This window comes from Astatotilapia calliptera, chromosome 13 (genome assembly GCF_900246225.1).
Source record: "Astatotilapia calliptera chromosome 13, fAstCal1.2, whole genome shotgun sequence".
NCBI lineage: Eukaryota > Metazoa > Chordata > Actinopteri > Cichliformes > Cichlidae > Astatotilapia > Astatotilapia calliptera.
In genome coordinates, this window is record NC_039314.1 from 17,054,392 (window position 1) to 17,075,539 (window position 21,148).

Genomic DNA, 21,148 nt, shown 5'->3' on the forward strand with positions numbered 1-21,148 from the left:
ATAAGAAGCTGGCACACAGTATGACCAATCTGCCATACACACTCCCAGTTAGTATTAAATATTCATCAGTCTGCTTTTAGAGACAAGCCTCTAAAAATCGCAGACGAGGAGACAGATGAGAAGACACATCTACCCCAAAGAGGTGTAAAACAGTGTGATAGCAGATGGTGGGTGAGAGAGATTTTTGAGACAAAAGTAGACGCTTTGCATGAATATTTAGAGAATAAATTAAAAATTTAAAATGCACTGTGTTGAGTGATAAAGAAATCATTTGATATTATGCAAGGTAAAACTCCTCCCATGACAATATTTTATATCTTTTTCAGTACTAAATAAATCCGTTATGTGATTTAGGTGATAGAAGCAGAGCAACAACATATTTTTATTCCTCTGTATTTCTAATTATGATAAGAAGAAAAGTGCAAATTCTGAAAGTTAAAGAATAAGTTAGAGCATATTAGATGGATCTACAGAACAATAAGCTTCACAGCATAATAACTTGCTGAAATAAAATCCTCCAAATTTCTTGAGAGGTTTGGTACATGAAAAATAACTCCCGTGTTTCGCCTCATTTCTCCCTGAAGTATGGGTTTCTATGCAAAATAACGATTCCAAACATCCTGGAAGAACAACTAGCTGACACTTTTCAAGCAGGGCTCATCAAGCTGTCAGCTAGAAGATGCACTGCATCTGGTGTTTTCTCCTGTTGAGACCATAATGCCTGCTAGCTAGGGCTGTTTCTGAGCTGAGCTTTTCTCTAAATTTTTTGCTGCTTACAGTGTCTATTGGACTGAGCCAGTAAATCCCTGCTGCTTCTTTTTTTATTCTCTCTCGCTTTCCCACGGCTCCTGTAATTATCCTTTATTTTACCTCTTAGCGTGCACACTGTTTGATTTCTAAGCGTCATACATGCACGGCTATCAAGAAAATAAACAGAAGGGCACAGAATACCAAAAGATTCAAAAACAAATATTCTGCACCAAAACCAGCCTGATTGAGGGACACAAACACACACACTGAACCACTTTTGTTGTGGGCCGTGGCAGCATTAGCTGCTTGCATGAAAGGCAGCAGTAATCACCTGCACTGGATGACTCACTCACTATCCCCTCTGCTAGCTTTGAGGATGGCCCATTTGTGCCTGCTGTGTTCCCTAAGGCAACAGGGAGCCCCTTGGAAAGCTGATACCATTTCCTCTCCCCACACAGCCTGTCTCTTTTTAATGCAAGAGACAGCGATGCTACTAGACAGGCTGTTTCCTTACAAAGTAAGCGGTTATGAACTTTTTCAGATATACAATAGCTTAATCTTATTATTAAACATTATAAACACTGTAATTAAATGTCAAATTGCATTATTGCAACTGGGGGAAAATAGCAAATGTTTGAGCTCAGACAAACATAGTTGTGCTGTGGGGTGATTAGGTAAAAATCAGTGGAGAAAATAGCAGCTGTTAGTCATTCCTGCATCTAGCATATATTTAAATTCTTGGATTCTGGACACGTTACACCTGATTTTCCAGCATAACTGAACAAAGCAAATGCAAATAAGTTAATTTCTTTGTTCTGTGTGTGGAAAATATTTACATGACAATCAAGCTGAGCCCTGAACATAGAAACTGAACAGGCTTAGATGATGGCGTGATTACATTTTTGTAACTTTTATCATCTCTAAAATTTAATGTAGAGCAGAACTATTTAACATCGGCTGACATGCAGTGCCTGTAGAGACTAAAATCGTACATTTTGGATTGCAGTGTAATGCAATAAAACAAGAAAGGAAGACTCATGAAGTTAGCAATCTTAAGCAATAACATTTGTATTACAGAATACAAATGCTTGCATTATGTAACACCAGCTAACATAAACTGGTCATACCAAACCAAATATGGCTGCAACAGCACACCCTCTGAATATATTAAAGTTTGTAAATGTATAATTTAATGTTTGTCGTTTAAATCCACCTTTTAAGCTCTAAAATATAAAAGAGATACCAATTAGGCTGACTCATGACCTAGTATAGGACCTTTTTACACATTTATTGAATTTATTGAATTTTGGAAAGCCTTGATGTTTTGAGCCAAACACCAACTAAATGTGTCGTGGCCACTTGTAAAGGTTGATACGCCAATTAACTTGAGTCATGACCCAATACACAACCTCTTTCTCAAATTTATTGAATTGTGCATAATGCACCAGAAACACAACCATAAATGTTGATGACGATGTCAGCCGCTTACGGTTACGTCAATTGGCACTGCAAAGATTCATTGCAATCTAAAGTCTAAATCAGTGGTTCTTAACCTTGTTGGAGGTACCGAACCCCACCAGCTTCATATGCGCATTCACTGAACCCCTCTTTACTGAAAATAAAATGTGATTTTTTTACTGGTGCACAAAATGAGCTATGCATGTCATGGTGGAGGCTCTGCCAAACCCCTGAGACCGACTCACTGAACCCCTAGGGTTCGATCGAACCCAGGTTAAGAACCACTGGTCTAAATCAAGCGTACGTCTGCCGTGGTCACTCACAAATGAGGAGAAGTGGCCTCAGATTGATGTTTCAGCAAAATCAAAATTTGTAGGTTTGTTTCATTGCTGCTTCCATTTTTTTATGTAAATGAGTACAGACGGTGTAGAAAAGTCACTAGTTCCCTTGAGGATTGATTTTATTGATACTCACTCTCGATCGATGACTAGACAGGTGACTGCGCCCGCAGCAATGACACTGGCTGTCCTGATGTCCTCCCTGGAGAAAATGAACACACAACACAATCAGGCACAACTTCAAAACTAAAACTTTGATCAAATCCTAAAAAAGTGTGTTGCAGTTATAAAATAATATTTTCATTCATTTTAAAGACCATATCATGGAGGTGATTGAAATCTGTCATATCACTTCATATGCAAACTTGACACATAATAAAAATACATTAAATTCACTGTCAGGAAACATATCACTGCAGAATTTGCATTACTCTTTATCATATTTGACATCAAGCTCATCTTCCTCTGATGACAGTCCTTCTTCGGACGAGTCACCCCAGTCGCACGAATCCTCTGAGTCCGTATCCCAAGACTCCATCCTTTACTGTGAAAATTCTTTTCCACACCGAGCCCCACAGGGATTAGCTCTAAATCTGAACCAGTGCACTGCCCAGGGCACCCCCCTAACAAAGGACACCTGTGTAGTAATTCTGTAAAAGTTTCCAATTTGAGGATAGTGTTATCCACTTCAGTACAAACTAAAAAATGTAAACCAGATGAAAAATTCTTCGGGTGGTTTCCCATAAGCAGATTAGTTCAAACTGTATCCATAAGTAAAAAAAAGTAATAAAATAAAATAGAAAGAAGATTTGAAGATTTGGTTATAAGATTGTTATAATATCCCAGAAGGGAGCAAATCAAAAGCCAAAAACTGTCTACTTTCTAGATTTAAAAACAGTCGATTCATTTTAGCTGGGGCACTAACAGAAGCTAGCCTGGGACAAACACTGTCTGTGCCTGGTCTGAACTCAAAGACATATGGCAACCTATTTCAATGAAGTGAGGTGACAATTCCTCCTCGTGCCATGTGAACTCCCACTGCTGCCTTCCCTCGTCCAAACACACACATCCACAACCCCCCCTCGCCCAACACACATGCTCACGCACATGTTCACACACACTCTGCCTCGCTCTTGCTGCTGACCCGTCTGAATAAAGGTCACAGCTGGTGGAAGAACAAAAAAACACTGAAAGGTGAGGACTACAGAGGAGAAGGGAGGCTAGGGATATATTAACAGACGAGAACTGAGGCTCTCAAGCTAGCTGTGTTACAGAATTTCATTCACCTCTGTTAAGCTCCAAGGACCTCCATCCATGCTCTTAATGCAATACCCTGGCCAACACTTCTCCACCTGTTCTCCTGCTTGCCCCCAACACTTTTCAAAACAATTGACATAGACATACTTGCAGTATTAGCAAGCAGTTTAATGGGTAAAAGAATAGTGGTCTGTAACTCAAACCGCCAATGATTTGAAAACCTTGAAAGTATAATTATTTTCTTCTTCTTCTTCTGTCTGCTCCCTTTAAGGGGTCACCACAGTGGATCATCTGCCACCTCCCCCTATCCCTAGCATCCTCTTCTATCACACCAACCCTCTGCATGTCCTCCTTCATCACATCCATGTATTTCCTGTTTTCTTCCTGCTTGGCACCTCCATATTCAACGAACTTTGTCCATTATATCCAACTTTGTCTTTAAAACATTTGATCTTTCTGTCATAGTGCTACAAAGATTGATGCTAATATTAAACATGACCAAAGTTTCAAATAATGAGGTCAGCGTCTGTGCAAGTAGTCCCTGTGAGCAAGCTCCAGCTTCAAACTTGTCTAAACACAGTTTCTGAACATGTATCCTTAGTATGGCTTTCTCAGTGCTCTCTGCTCTACCTTAGAACACAAAAGCCCCACCCACCTAGTGTTCAAACCTTCTGTTTGAGAAGACGAGCCAATCACAAGCAGTTTAACAAGAGCATGAGCAAAAATGAAGAGAAACCTGAGTGGATGAAGTCAAGGTAAGATAAATGAGGTCAACTCATTAGAATTACACACAATTCAGCAGTTATAACGAGCAACTGTACACAATGTTTTACAAAGGCTTGTCTCATAAAAGGAAGTGTACAATGTATGCGTCATTCACTAACCATGGTGATACAACGAAACAACATAACGCCACGGGCTATATTAAAAAAAAGTGTTTATGTAAGCATGAATCATCCTTCAGAGACCTCAAGGGTTTCATATTAGACGAAGCATTTTACACCTGTCCCCTGCTGCTCGACTATAGCTGAGGAAAACAACTTTGTGCGCCATGGTAGTGATACTGGCAATGTTCTATTTGAAACACAATCCCTAAACAATATCTGTCAGTGTGATTCACACTGCTGAGCCTAAGCTGAGCCTAAGCCAAAGATGGCTCAGTACTTGTTAATTGTGGCACAAGAAGAAATGCACTGGAAAGCAGCCACACACACACATTTCCACAAGTAGTGTCACACTAAAAGCAGCTGCATGCTGTGTCTGGAATGTCCTTTGGACTTACACAAGAGCCTGTGGTGTTGATTTCCAGTAGACAGTTGAAATGAACATGGTAATTGGACAGTGATCTGGTGTCCTGGGAAAGGGGTTATGAAAATAATTTATGGTTGGAGGCATAGAGTGGGGCAGTAGCTATGGGCAGGGTGGGGGAGAATAAAAGCCAGGTTAAGACTGGGTCAAGAATTAGAGGTGACTGTGGAGGATGCAGGCACTGGTTTGTGCTTAACCCTGCAACACCAAATGTTCCAAGTAAGACCTCTACAACATCAGTGTGTGTGTGTTTCTTTTAGTGAAAAACCTGAATAAATGTTTAAACAATAAATTGCACAAAAATACATGTAGTAAAAATTACTTAAATTAAAAGTCATACATGCAGAATAAAATTTAATGCCTTCTCTAAAAGAAAAAAAAAAAACACTGTCAGAATGTTCAATAAACACTCCAGATTCATAAAATGAGAATTTTGTGACAATTATTTAATGGTTCAGGCTTTAATTTCTGTGGCTGAGGTATTTTTTGAGATATATTTATATATATCTATTTTAATTCAATTCAATTTTATTTTATTTATACAGTGCCAAATCAGTCGCCTCAAGGCGCTTTATATTGTGCAGTACATCCTACAATAATAGATACAGAGAAAAACCCAGCAATCATATGACCCCCTATGAGCGACATATTTTAAACTAATATATATATATATATATATATATATATATATATATATATATATATATATATATATATATGTGTGTGTGTGTGTGTGTGTGTGTGTGTGTGTGTGTGTGTGTGTGTGTGTGTGTGTCTATTAAAGTTAAAAAATAGATTTTATTCGAATAATAAAAAGTCTCACTGAGATTAAAGTAGCAACTTCTTTTGCAGAGGAGTCAGGCAGAACAAGTGGCAGGCCAAATACAGCATCTATTTATCCACATACCTCTAATCTGGGGAGAGCAATCTAAGCAGAGATACCTAGACCTCTCTCTCCCCTGCCACCACCTCCAGTTTTTCAGGGGTGTTCCCTGGTGGGTGTGGTCCTGGGGCTTTGACATGCATGAAACACATCACCTTGGAGGCATCCAGGAGGCATCCCAGCCAGGTGCCTAAACCACTTCAGTTGGTTCTTTTGATGTGAAAAGTGTCTCTACCCGAAAGATCAAGCTTGTCACCCTGGAGCAAGTTCCAAAGGGTGTCTGCCAATTATATTGTTAAATCTTATTCTTTTGGTCACCTCCTGCAGTCCATAGTCATAAGTGAGGGGAGGAACGTGGATTGATAAATAAATTGTCAGCCTTTCCTTTGCGCTCAGCTCCCTCTTTACCACAACAGCTGTCTGTACCGATTTAAATTAAAAAGAAACACAAAATCACACAAATACCTGTATCAGTGGTCAGACAGAACATTGTGAATAAATCGAAACATATACATATGAATGTGTCTGCTTCCAAATCAACAACAAATACTGGGCAGAACAAATGCCTGGTTGTATGCCGGGTGTCTCTTTTGATGACTTAAAAATGCTAAATTTAACCTGGATTAAGAAAAAGTTGTAAGTCACTTGCATCTTAAAACATAGTGTGTGTGAAACTCCAAAAGCAATTTTCATTATTCAACACTAAATGAGTCCCACAGTATCTGTGCAGCTACAGTACTTCCCATTAAGTACAAATTGCATAACAAAGACTATACCTACTTTCAATGCATGCCACAACTTTTACATTCATGAATATATTTTCCTAGTATTCCAGGACGCTGCTCCTCAGTTATTGAAATCAAAATATTTCTCTGAAACACTTCCTTATTGGTGCATGAATTGTCTCCTTTGAAGTTATATTTCAGTCATGGGCTACAGTATTCTGTTATTAAAAAAAAAACACGGACCACACACCCCATGTTTGATTATTTTAACAAAGATAATGTGGGAAGTCTCAGATGTCTGAGCTTGCCATAAACACACTCAGAGCTTGTGTTTCTCATACAGAGCATTTATTTTTGAGGCCTGTGCAAAAATAAACCTTTTGTGGTTGGCCTTCTATTTATTATTTCACACTGTCAAATCTCTGCTTGGACACACAGTTTGCCAGACTGGCACATTCTTAAATATTTAGTCATTTTGTTGTCAGTGCAGTGCCGTGCAGGGATCCAGCAGCAACTGAGTGCTTCCTTACCTACACCCAGAACAAAATCTGTGGCCTGTGGGAAATAACAAAAGAAGCAGTACTATTTTTTTTTCTTCGTATCTGCACTGCTACACAACAAAGGGATTTTCCTCCCTAAAATAATGATTTAGAAATAAAAGCAACATGGGATTTGCTTTGATAAAGTGCTTCTGAAGCAGCAGCTACAAAAAAAGTATATAGTATAGTTACCAAAATGTGAAAAATTTGAGAGAACGTAGACAAAGCAATGTAAAATATTCAGAATTGTAGTTAATACTAAATGAATGATAGAAGCTAAAGCGGTGACTCGGGGGAAATCTATTAATAGAATGAGGCTTGGAGTGAAGGGAAAGTGATGATTTTGTGCAATAGTGGCAACATATCCACACTATTACAAACTCTCACAGTGAATTATCAGAGCGCTATTGTTGGTCTGAAGGTGTTCTGACACCGATACCAATCAAACTTCTCCCAGTTACATCAGACTTCTTTTTTTAAATAGCACCTTCAGCTGGAACATTCCCACAACCATACCCACACAAAATACACTCAGGAGTTGGAGGTCAGGTCACACATTGTCTATGCAGGTGATGGTCCAACTCCTCCAATGAAAGTTAACACATCACAGTGACATGAGGAATGTGATATCAGATATGTTCTCCTTAAGTACAAACAACATATCACCCTCGAAGTGCGTCTCTTCCCGGAACATCCATCACTGCGAAGAGGTACATATATATTGTAGTCATTCAGGGCCTATAGATGTGCAAGCCCCTTAGAGAATAATTTGATATTTGTTCTACTGCCTTAACGTATACACATCTCACGCCAGCACTCACACAAGCTCTCGCAAACCATTATAGCTGGCAGGGGAACTGACTTTGATTTGTAAATATGTTGTTCTCACAGATCAAAGGCAACGTCTTCAGATGGACAGAGTAGCCTTTGAGTATAGGCTATTGAGTTTCATGAGCAAGGACATGCACAGTTAACTCCTAATTAGAAAGATTAGAAAGCCCAGCAGAAGAGCCCTCTGATCAAAAGCCTAGTTCCAAGATGGCCAGCATCTCCATCATTTCAATTCGCGAGACACCCTTGACCATCAAAGGTATAGTCAAATAAGCTTCTCCAGCTCAAGACACTCTAAGACAAAAGGTGTTTATAACAAGAGACAGTGAGCCGGAGATAGCAGTTTGTTGAACAAAAGTGTTTCTCTTGATTAAACAAAGCACAAGATGCTCTTAAGCATGCTTTGAAGAGCTTTCAAAACTGCACAACATTTCAAAGTATATTGTGATAACCACTGACTATTTATCCTGCTGTATAGTCCATGTGCAAAACCCTCACTCCCAACAAATGAGTGATATGAGTAATGAATCATGGATAATATTAATGCTAAGCATATGCTGCACTTCAATTAAATCCTGTTAAATTAATTTAAAGTTACATCAACAGTCACCTCAAGGTGCTTTATATTGTAAAGTAAAGACCCTATAATAATAGAGACAAAACCCCAACAATCAGACAGCTCCCTATGAGCAAGCACTTGGTGACAGTGGTGTCACGGCCAGCGGGGGCAGACCGTGTGGAGAGTGTGTGTGGTGGACCCAGGCGCGAACACAGGCGAGGAGACGGGAGTGAACTTAAACTGAAAGCGAGCCTTTATTTGGGCTGATGCAGAATGGAGTAGACAAAACATAACAGGGAGAGACTGCAACTAACCAAAAACCTAAACTGGAAAAACACTAACCTGACTGAAAGGAAAAACTATGACCACCGTGAACAGAACGCTGTGCAGATGCATGGAAACTGTGAACCAAATGGCGTGACGAAAACAGACATGAACATGACCTGCACGGAACCTCATCATGCGGCTGCATGAAAAACAACATAAACCAAATGGCAAACATGAACTGCACAGACTCCTGAAAAACACCTAACTTGACCAGAGGGGAGGTACACAGACGACACGACAACGAACAAAGGAAGACTGAGGACTTAAATACACACATGAGGTGATCAGGGGAAGTGGAGACACATGAGAACACACAGGGGAGAGTAACACTAACTACAATGAACAAAGAACACCAGACTCTTACAAAATAAAACAGGAAACACGGAGACATAGACATGGAGATAAAACATGACATGAACTTAACATAACCACATAGACATGAAACATAGACGCAGGAACCACGGAGACTGAGTACAGGCAGAGATGACAGAAATAACTAAGAAATAAGGTCTGAACAGCAACCTAGAATTTAACTAGATTGAAAATGAATACAAAAAAATAAATAAAACTCAAACACTGGGTCACACGACCCAGTACCGTGACAAGTGGGAAGGAAAAACTTCCTTTTAAAAGGAAAAACTCTCCAACAGAACCAGGATCAGGCAAGCGAAGCCATTGACTGCGACTGTTTGGGGTTGAGGCGAGGAGACGGGACAAAAGACACGCTGTGCCAGAGACCCAGAGATTAATAATAACTAATTATTAAATGGTGAAAATCATCAGGGTGATTAAACTTTTTTTTTCCATTACATAATTTTAGCAGCACTTAAAAGAAGTCGCCGAATTCCTCAAAATCAGAATAGCTGCTACATTCATGATGTGTTAGAGCTTTGTGTTTGATTCTTACTCAACAAACAGCACTTTTAGCTTTAATGCATGTGCGTAAAACATTAAAAAATGTCTACTTCAAAACAACAACAGACGTGTCCCTCCCCTAAGAAATCAAGCTTTCCATGCCTAACATGTCCCACATGCATTTTAATGCTCTGTCATCTTTTATCTTTTAGTCATTAGCTTTTACATTTAGGGAAAGCCCAACCATCTGTGCAATTCAAGCTGCTGTCTGAATATCATCCAGCAGCCAGTGTTCTCAAAGTGCAGCCTGGAGGCCAATGACAACCCTTGTTAACTTGTTATATGTCTAAAAGAAAAGACTTTTCATTTAAATTTAAGTTTACATTAATTTATTCACAGGTCATGTGATACTTTGATAAAGCATGGGATCAAGGCATCTTCAATTTTAACTCCTCTGTTCTAGCCACGATAGAAACAAATGACAAATGTGTGCAGTCAGGAAAACCCCCTTATCTTTATATGTTGGCACACCATCAAAACTCATCAAAACCTGATTGAAATTATTTCTTTTAATAATAAACATTATATTTATTATTTTGACATAAAATCTCTTTTCCACAGCACGCTGCTTTGATTCGGTCTGTGTTTTCAAGTGCCGATGAGTCTGAGCGCTGATTTTTATGTGGCTTTCACATTCAGCAGCCACAAGATGGCGACATCTTCATTATTTTTCTAACTCTGCTGTCTAAGTATGGACACACTCAAATGTGCATGCATGAACGCATATCTTCTCTGTTTCTACCTGACCCTCATAGACATAATACACTTCAGACTATTTTCCATCTCTTCACTCCCTGATGTTAAATAATCCATTGTCCATGGAGAGGTGCAATCCTGACAAGGAAGAGCAAACAGCAGGGTAAAAATATCACTTCAGCACAACGGTCTTGACGCCAGGTTTATAAAATACTGTTATAACATCTAAGTGTCTACAGTGAAAGTATTTGAGCACTTTGAGCAAACCAAATGTTAGAAACAGACATGAATCATTTTTAAATATAGTTACTTAAAACTGACCTGTGGGACATCTTCACAGCTAGAATCCACACTGCTGGTTCAGACTTATAACGTACAAAGTGGTGTAATGTTAGAAGTGTGTAATCTCGTTTTATATCTGTTTGTTCCAAGTCGACATACACTGTGTGAATTACAGCTGCTAATAGCAAATGTTCACGAAAGAGTGCAGAAATTCATTAATACAGCCAAGGACATCATGGAGATATCCTTGATAACAGAATGGAGAGAAAAAGAAGCTAGATAATACTGTTCAAATGAAATGAGACTTGAATTGGTAGTGCATACTTTTGTGACAAACACCACCCTACTCCCAATAAATGATTTTTCCCTGTTGTTTTTCTGAGTGACATCAGTGTGTGCAAAATAGCACAGACAGGCTGTCACTCGGTGTTGTTGTGAGGGATCTCCGCTGTCACTTAAACATACCCCCTTCTCGATTTAGGCAAAAATAGAACTTGAGAAACATGAATGTGCCACAGTCACTGCATGTGCGCTTATTTATACGGTCTTCAAAAAAGGGGCTGGAGGTGAAATAGCTGCATCTGCAGATAGTTGTTGCTGTTTACGCAGATGGGAAAATTATTACATAACCAAACAAATTAGAATGCTCACAGTAGCAACTGTGGATCAAAACGCGCCTTAATATAGACTGAAATGCATAAAAAAAGACATGTGGATTTAAACTCTTTCTCATATCATATTTAACAAGCTTCCTTCGGTCCAGAGAAATAATTCTTCTTTCATGCGTGGAAATTTTGCCTTGAACAGCTAGAGTAAATCAATTATCATAATATGGCCTAGCTTTAAGCAATTCCAAACATTTGCCAAGTTATCAAGGCTGTTCAAAAGAGTGAGTTGCGGAAAGAAAGGAGATTGATAGGAGTTGGAGGCTAAGTGCCAAGTTAACACTAAGACAAAAGATATAAAAGACAGGTTGGGAGTGAAAATTAGAAGGAAAGCAGTGAAAGAATGGAAGACGGGAGATATAAATTGGAAGCGGCAGAATTATTAGGAACACTCTTACCCTTGCAGTGCTTTCTCTCCAAACCAGTCTCCTTTTCCGAGGCTGCGGAGGTAGACAGGCTCTCCGTTGGGCAAGTCTTCTCTGGTTACATTAACCTAGCAAAACAGAAAGGAAAGTTAAGGAGAAGAATAGTGAAAATGTATGTCATGTAGATGTGTAGCAAGAAAAAAAGATGGATAACATTTTAATTTAAAGACAAGACAGGGAATCATGTCTTAAAATGTCAGGTTCATCACATTGCTACAAACAAAAAGGAAGCACTACTGTAACGCAAGTCTGTTTCAAACAGGTAACTGTCATCACCATGAAGAATCTGGGAAGCGCCACGAGCAAGAAGAAACATGAGTGATGGGGCTCTGCTGGGCCGGAAAACTTTACAAATCAAAGTGATGGCAGCTGAGTAGATTTTAGAGGAAGGGAATGAAGGCGATTGTTTCGTCAATTGAAGGATCTTGTCTTCATCCATTAGTCAGCACAGATGTAGCAGCAAATCCTGCACCGGCGCACTGTCTACACCTGAGTGACAGCGTAATTATTCACGTGGGAGCAGGCACAAAACAAAGAAAGGAAGTACAGGAGGTACAAAGTGTGATTGTGTGCGCGCTGGGTGACGTCCAATCTGGATGAAAGTCCTATAGGTAAAGTAGACTACACAGAGCCAAAGTGAGCGATGTGGAAATAACTAAGCAGAAAGCATTGACAAGGTCAGGTGTGTATGTATGTATGTGAGTTCATTCCTGCACCCACACATCCATGACCATACTGTTGTGCAACGTGACTTTACTGACCTTGTGAAATTTACAGCTTTTGTTTACTGCCAAAGTAAGGTACAAAGAAAAAGGACACAAAACAGGACGGAACAAAAGCACTCACATCTCACATATGTGAACTACTGGAAAATACTAGGATTATAAAGCACTAAAATATTACTAACACATTCTTATTACAGCATTACCCAATTTATAAATGATACAAATGATGTATAGGTGAGATTACAAACCATGTACCATCTACATTTTGTGGATGTAAGGGACCAGACGAAGGAAACATAATTGGATAAAACAAATTCTACCAAATTATTAATCGAACCAAAAAACAAGGTGATAGTAGGGGTTAGAGGACGCGAACTGTTGGACGAGCATTATAAAACCCTGTCAGGTGTCACTGATTGATCAATTTGTGGTCATACCTGCTGAAAACAAACAGCATGCGAGCTTGTGGATGTAACAGACAGGAAACAAGCTGTGAAGGAAGCACAGGAAATGAATGGAGAAGATGAAGACAACAAGCAGAGAGAAAATGAGGAGGGAGACTTGCAGCCATCCTGGCATCAAAACATGTTCACGAAAAGTATGTGAAAGCACTCCAACAGTGTTGAAGCCAGACAGGACAGTGCTCAGTGTGAAACTCAGTGCTGATTACTGAAAAGTGGAGTCAAATGACTCCATTCTCCTTCCAAGATACCCCCGTCGCTGCTGAAAGAGATGATGAAAGAGGCAGCGCTTCTTTCTGACTTCTCCTTTAACCTATGGTGATTGATGACAGCCAACTTCCACCCAAAAATTCCACCCCATTCTATCAAAAAATAGGGGTCTTTTATTCTCCATGTACCACGATGCCCTGCATTGTGATGTCAGCTGATGATTGTTTTGGTGGTAGTCTGGACCGCACTGTCCTTACCTTTCCTTTACTGATGATGAAGAAGGTGTCTCCTCTGGCCCCCTGTCTGATGATGTACTCTCCGTCTTCATAATGTGTCTGTCAGAAGAGAAGAGAAGAGAAGAGAAGAGAAGAGAAGAGAAGAGAAGAGAAGAGAAGAGAAGAGAAGAGAAGAGAAGAGAAGTGAAGTGAAGAGTTCAGGTTCAATGTAATTAATTTGTCTCTTTTCTTATACTGGAAGTGAAACACTCTCACCAGAGACAAAAAGTACTCTTCAGAGGAGGAAAACCTGAATTGGGTGCAGTGATATAAATCACAATTAGATATCTTTTTTTCTTGTTAAAAATCACAGATTGGCAAACTATCCAGGGTATTTTGCTTCTTTCCACCCACTACTTGCTTGGATATGCTCTGTGACCTTGAATATGAAAAAGCAGGTAAAGAAAATGAATGAATAAATGAATGTTTCTGCAGTGAATATGAAGGGAAATCACATTTCCTTCCTGAGAAAAAAATTAATACAGAATATCCGTCCATTAATCACATTTTTTCTACACCTGGTAATCCTATTCAGGGTTGTGGGTGCTGGAATGGTTGCAGCATGAACTGAGTAGGCTCCATCTCACACATGTAGATAAGGACTTTCACACTCACGTTCATGGCTTGTGTTGAAAACCTCTAGAGGAAGATAATGCTTCTTCTCCAAGGCCAGTTTCTTAGGTTATACTAAATACTTTATATAACAGTTGGCATCATGGAAATAATTGAATATCAAATTATGATGTTTGCTGTATGATCCAGAACAATAACAGAAGGACAATAAACTGTTTCTCCAGCAAAATACACACAATGCTGCACATCTGGCCACAAGTCTAGACAAAAGACAGAGCTCAATAGTTCCTGTTAGATCATAAATAGACTCCACAGTGGGACTGACATTTGCCAGATTTTCATTCTCACACAATTTTACCCAGGAAAGGTGCCTAACGCCTTACACTAAGCAGCGACATTCCTGTCTGCTGTGTATTATTTAAGGAAGAGACATTCCTGTCTGCCGTGTGTCATTTGAAAACAGTTTGTAGTCCGCAGCATGTTGAAGTCGTTATGCGTCGGTTAGTTCAGGTTTATTTATTATTGTTGAGATGAAAAAAAGAAATAGATCCAAATAACCAAAGCTCAGTCATGAACCAAAGCAATCTTTCATAACTAGTCTAAGCGGTAGGGCAGGATAATTGATTTAATCAATATGTGACCCAGTAAAATATGATATTTGCTTTGGCCTGAATGGGCCAAATGAAATATGACACATAATTTAAAATGGTAGCAAGACAGTTTGTGCCTGTTACATAGTTGTGATTTGATCAAAGAGATGGAAAGGTTCTTTGACAAGGCTGCGTGGATCACCACAGATGTGCCACCTGTCACCACATAGGCTTGGTTTTCAATTTAAATATGGTGTAAATAACTACATTTCAAAATAGTTATTCTTGATCAAATCAAGACTGCTGTCTGTAGCGTTAATCCTAGCAGCATTTCTTTCTGTTTATACACTGTACACTGTAAAAATAAATAAATAAAACACAAAATATTAAGTTGATATGATTCAATAGAATTTCGAGCTTTCTTAACTTGTTGCTAGCTTTGCTTTAGAACCTGATTTTTTTTATTGTTCACCTAAGTACAACATTCCTGCGAGGTTAGCCATAAAATTCTGTATCAACAAGCAGAAACGTCTTTCCATGTGCTTTTTTATTTCCAGCAGCAGGCTGATCTGCATATTTGATTTGGCACATATTTTTACACCAGATGAAACCCTCCCATTTATCCAGGCTTGGGACAGCCTGGGTTGTACACTAGCTTGTTACCCCCTGCACAAAGTTGGCTTTGTACTTCCTCCCAACTGTGAATCATACCTTTTGCTTATGAGGTGAACATGCTAACCTTTTACACTATGGAAGCACACAATGTTTTTGCCAACTTTCACAGGTTTCCTCACCATTTTATTTATCCAGCATTCCTTAGACAAAAATATAGCAGCATAAATAGACGTGAAAGTTGAATGTATTTTGATAGTTAGAATGTTTAGCTAGCACATAAAAGGTCCCAAGTTCACAAACAGTGTGCTCTGACTGCTGGTGCAGCCCAGATAAATGGATAGCATCAGGAGGGGTGTCTGGTATAAAAATCAGTGCCAAACCTAAAATTTTATTAGCAAAACATTTGTAAAGTCAACAGCTGCAGTCACAAGGGAAGAAAACTCAAAACCGTACTGGACCTTGATATTTTCAATTTTTCCATCTTTTTTTTCTTGTAAACTATAAATTCGTGCAATATTTCTTATTGACTTTGCTGTCGTAGACAAACTGTCTCCTTACTCTTTATTAGAGTTTAATTTATCCCTGCCTTTCATCTTGTGATATTGTTTCGGAGAATCTTTTCCCGTTACTCTCCACATATTTCTGAACCTCCAGAAATGTTTTGTTAGGACTACAATCCATTCAGAGTCATATATCCCACCGGTTTCTTTATTTTGGAAACTGGAGGTTCTTATTATTTATTACATGAATATCTATTTTATGTTTTTTTTATTCATGAGATATATTAAAGTGAAGGAAAATATCGCTGATGTTAATGTTAACTCACAGGTGCATTCTCATCTCATCGTCTCTACATCTTTATTTTCCTACATTTCTCACTTGTAGAGGTCAGTTTTAGGTTTAGAGGTTATAAATTCTGGAATGATTTTTATCCCATCTGTTAATATTTGCTTTGTAACTGCTTTTCAGGGCAATGTTGTTCATGTTTCAGCTATAGCAACAAATATCATTTCTACTGAACAGCTATCAGCTGAGATGCATGAACTAATATTTCTGTTATCAACACACATACCTACAAACAGTTATATACTGTATTTTATTTTCGTAATTGTTGCTATATATTTAAAAAATATTAATTATTCTTATTATTCTTAGCTTGTTGTCGCATATATTAAGGCATATTATCTACTGTATAATAATTTTGCGTTTCTGCATAATATTTGCAAACATTTACATTTTAGTAGTTCAGTGTTTGACAGCAATTAAACACGGGTTTAAACAAAAATTAGTCTGTGTGCAGCGCTACATGGATGATTGCTTGTCATGTTAATTGGAACTAATTTCTAGACTTCATAAACAAATGTATAATTGTCAGCTTTTGGATGCTACCCAACTAAAAACTCTACTAAAAACTCCAAAAAATTCTTGCCCATCCCTTTCTGTGCCCCACTCATGTATTGACCCATGTGCCTGTTCATCTTAGCCGCTATGATGCCTGACAGGAGCTTCCACGTGGTGCTGAGGCAGGTTATTGGTCGGTAGTTGGAGGGGACCGGTCCCTTCTTGGGGTCCTTGGGGATCAGGACCGTCCGACCTTCGGTTAGCCATTCTGGGTGTCTCTCGTCAACTAGCAGCTGTTTCATTTGTGCTGCCAGACGCTCGTGGAGTGCAGTCAGCTTCTTCAGCCAGTAGGCATGAACCATGTCGGGGCCTGGTGATGTCCAACTCTTCATATTGGAGACCCTTTCTTGGATGTCTGCCACTGTGATGTTTACTGGACCCTGTTCAGGGAGGTTGCTGTGGTCTGCCCTCAGATCCACTAGCCACTGAGCATTGCCGTTATGTGTTGCATCCTTCTCCCAAATGCTGTTCCAGTATTGTTCCGTCTCCCGCCTTGGTGGTGCTGTTCTCATATTGTTCCCCTGCCACTGAGAGTACACCTCGGCTGGTTCTGTGGGAACAGCTGGTTTATTCTCCTGCCTTCTATCTGTCTGTTGTACCTCTTTAAGCGGCTGGCAAAGACTATGAGTCGTTGCTTGGCAGTTTCCAAGGCCTCAGGTATGGACAGTTTCCTGTACTTCTTACACACCTTCTTCATCGCACCTTTCTGCAACTCCAATAGTTGGCGAACCTCCCTCTGTGCTACCTTGATCTTAGCCTCTAGCCTCCCTCTCCATGGAGGGTACTGCCCCTTGTGGCTGTTCAACTTGTAGCCAAGCATCTCACTGATCATTGCTGCCGTATTGTAGATCAACTTGTTAGTCTCGGTAATGGTAGCTGTAGGTATCGTCCGAAGTGCTGCATTAACATCATCTAGCAGACCTTCTGAGGGTACTTCACGTAGTCTTGGTAACCGGCTATGGGGGATCCAGGTTTCAAGCTTGGCCATGATCCTATCCTTCAGGTCAGCTCCTCTCGCACTCAACGATCCTTGGATCCTCCTATCCTTCTCATATATATATATGTCTTCATGTGAGAAGACTGAAATGGTTTCTACTGGACTGATTTCCAGAAATTCCTCCCCTAGTAAGTGAAAAATTTAGATAGTCATCTCACACCGAGCAGGTACCAAAGAGCAGCAGTACTCTGAAGTCCCAGCTGTGTACAGGTTGTCCCACCTAGCACCCAAAATAATCTCTATTGTGCACATCCTCTAGAATCATTTTCACCTCCCCCCCTCTCACCACAATAGGAGAGTCTGAATGTATGAAAATCATTTGACATGTCAGAAGTAGGCTGCAGATGTCACACACAACAAGGTACTTACCTCCTCAAGGACATCAGCGAGCTTGCTCAGAATATCTTCCTGTAGGCCGTGGAATGAGGGGACGCTGCAGAAGAAAAAAGAAGGGCTTTTATATGAGAGAATACACAGCTTCACGCATAGTGAATATTACTAATTAGCCCTCTGTTTTTTTCTAGATAAAAAAAAAAGTTGTAGGAAGCAGTGTAGCTGGAGGCTTAGTATAAAGCTGAGGGAAGAAAGCATATCCTTTTGGAAGCTGTGAGCAAAAATAAATAATAAATTTGAAAAATCTTGATCCTCTTTGAAAAAAAACCCCCTGAAACATAAAGTTGTCATTTTCATATTTTACATGTCTTTTAAAAAAGCAAGAACTCAAAAATTTCATGAAACATTTGACAGGTTTGTTGGTTGCATGTGCCTACAATCACAATGAGTCTGCATAAATTTGCATTAACATAAATAACATTAGAGAGAAAAGTCACTTTAACTTAATGTTCCTGAAAGGTTTATTCGGGCTCATTCAGACATACCTACACAGTCAGGAAGAGCACCTGGGATCTCCTATAAGGGCAATATTTGCTAAATGTACAAAAGACAACTTGCACTTGGGGCCTTGAAAATCTCTTACTTTTATCACAAGCTACAAAGAATTTGAACAAGGACGTTTTTAGTGAGCTGTGCAACTCATATTCATCATTTAAGGTGATTATGTGCTGTTCAGACATGCTGAAAGGGACACAAAGTGTGAAAAAGTTGAACTGCTCTCCTGACTTTTACAGAAAAGTGGCCAGGGTGCTCATTCAGACATGAAGGTGACACATTCATATGCTGTAAGGGGATTGAAAAAGAGTGCAGGTGTTTGGGTACAGTGGATACGTGTCATGCAGCCCTAGAATGTTCACAGAGAAAAGCTGTCTATCATCTTACAAGCACAGTGTTGAAATTGTTATGATTTGCTTTGCTGCTCCAGGGATTGATTCACTGATTCAGTTTTGCATCAAATGAAAGAGTGCTTTAAGATAATGTGCTAGGCCATCTGTCCAAAAGTTGAAGCTGAAACTGCCCTTTTCAAGAGGATGCTTATCCTAAGCACGCTAGCATATTCACCAAAGAAAAGGTGAGTTATGGAGAGCCTCAGTGAAAGATCAATTGTGGGTGTCTTGATTCTGGTGCATGCACACAAAAAAACGCCTACTTAAATGAGTTATTTCTGTTTAAGAAGAAACTATTGTAATACTTCTTAGGCCAAGGGTGTACTTCCTTGGCCACAGTATTACAAATTATAAATATGACTTGTTGCCAAAGCTAAATGTTCTATTAGTGTTAAGTATTTCATTTTATCTGTAGGCTCCTTGTCAAATGTTTGTTCTCCAAATATGTCATATTGTTTCAACAGTGGATATCAACAAAAGTTCACCAGAAATAGAGGATTTGAGTGGGAGTACTTCCAGGATTCAGACTGTTTTTGTTTGAGGTGCCCTTTGGATAGGATACACATAAGCAATCAAAGAGCTCAGAGACACTCTCTTTCAACTAAGCATCAAAATGTCTTCATTCTCATGGCATGATTCAGTTTAACCTAGAAAAACAAAAACAAAAATCCATCTTGTTATACAAGCCATCAACTAGATGTTAGTTTTCCTGGAAAGAATTGCTTTTATTTCTGCTAGTTTTTCCACCACTTTAAGCAGAACATAAAACAGCTGCATTGGTCCAACACAAAACATGCACTCAAATAAAGGCTCTAAAATTGTTAGTTGTCAGCATATTTTTTAATGTTTTATTCTATTGGCTAAATGCTATCATGTGACTGTCAAGTTTTTGCTTTTTATTGCTTCCTGTGTGGTATCATTATTTTTTTCATCCTATTTTTAGACATACTTTGTTCAATCACAGCATGACTTTGATCTGAGAACCAACAAACAAATTCAGATATAGGCAGCAGGAACACTCAAAATCTGTATTTTTCTATTGTATGGCCTGTATTTTAGTACTATTTTCCAGCATAAATGGGCAGCATGAGTAGTTACACAGCTGGGCATCACATCCTACGGTTGAATACGCCAGTATGAGCCCGTAGTGTTTGTTCCATTACTTCCTGGCAGCCTGAATGAATGCTGCCTGCTATCAACCCTGCTAAATAAAACTAGCCTAATGTTTATCAAGGAGGAGAGAAAATAACCCCGCGTTGGTGAACAAAGGGCTTATCTCCCCGTATCGTCTCACTCTCTCGCTCTGCCTCTCTGTTTCTCCATCTCCCCTCCCCCTTAATTTTCCATGCTTTATTACAGTAATCTAAACCATCTTGTCACGGCCACTGTGCTGATCCTTGTGTTACTGCTTCCCCGACAAAGGCACTAGTTAACCAGCTCAGCAATGAACACATGACACTTACTGTACATGCAACAGAGAGAGTTTCAATCCCCCGAGCTGAGAAGCTGTTGACACAAACAAAAGGCGTCTGTCGCAGTAAATTTCTGATTCAACAGCTTAATTATGTTACAGCTGAGTAATTACACAAGGCCTGTGGGGAAGCGTGGATCTGCCATGCTTTAGGGACTGTGCAGTTATAAAGCATACCATTTTAAACAATTTTCTATTAGAATCCTGTAAACACCTACAAATAGGTACTGTTTTCCTGATAGCTGGACTTTTATCTGAAGTGAAAGGGGACAGAGATCTCAATAAAAGCCCACAATACATCAGTTCATAGAAATGTGCATTTTCTAAAGCTGGGCGAGTTTTTCAAAAAAGCTAAGCTTTGAAATTACTTTTCCTGGAGCGACTCAATAAGAAACTTAAAACACAGGCAGGTAATGAATTAAAGGACAAACTCACTTAGGTTGAGAAATACAAAAACACTAAATGGTTTGATGGGAATAAAAATAATTAATGTACTATGCACTTCATAGTTACCAGACTATCCACAGAGACTAATATGTTAGACAATGCTCTCTATAGCATTATTATTAAAACATCAAAAGGAATTATCTTC

General features: G+C 39.3%; 1 protein-coding gene across 4 annotated transcripts in view; it reads right to left on the reverse strand.

The window, feature by feature from the left end:
- Nucleotides 1–21,148, reverse strand: part of LOC113035556 (cGMP-dependent protein kinase 1) — a 100,114-nt gene that overhangs the window by 9,500 nt on the left and 69,466 nt on the right. For 3 of the 4 annotated variants that reach the window (XM_026191190.1, XM_026191189.1, XM_026191191.1), the window contains 4 exons: nucleotides 18,175–18,238; nucleotides 13,612–13,689; nucleotides 11,932–12,026; nucleotides 2,683–2,748 (listed from right to left, as the gene is read on the reverse strand). In XM_026191190.1, coding sequence (XP_026046975.1) covers nucleotides 2,683–2,748; nucleotides 11,932–12,026; nucleotides 13,612–13,689; nucleotides 18,175–18,238 — 303 coding nt within the window. Of the gene's footprint in view, nucleotides 1–2,682; nucleotides 2,749–2,977; nucleotides 4,070–11,931; nucleotides 12,027–13,611; nucleotides 13,690–18,174; nucleotides 18,239–21,148 lie in introns of those variants that run through there. The other variant, XM_026191193.1, reaches the window with a different exon arrangement.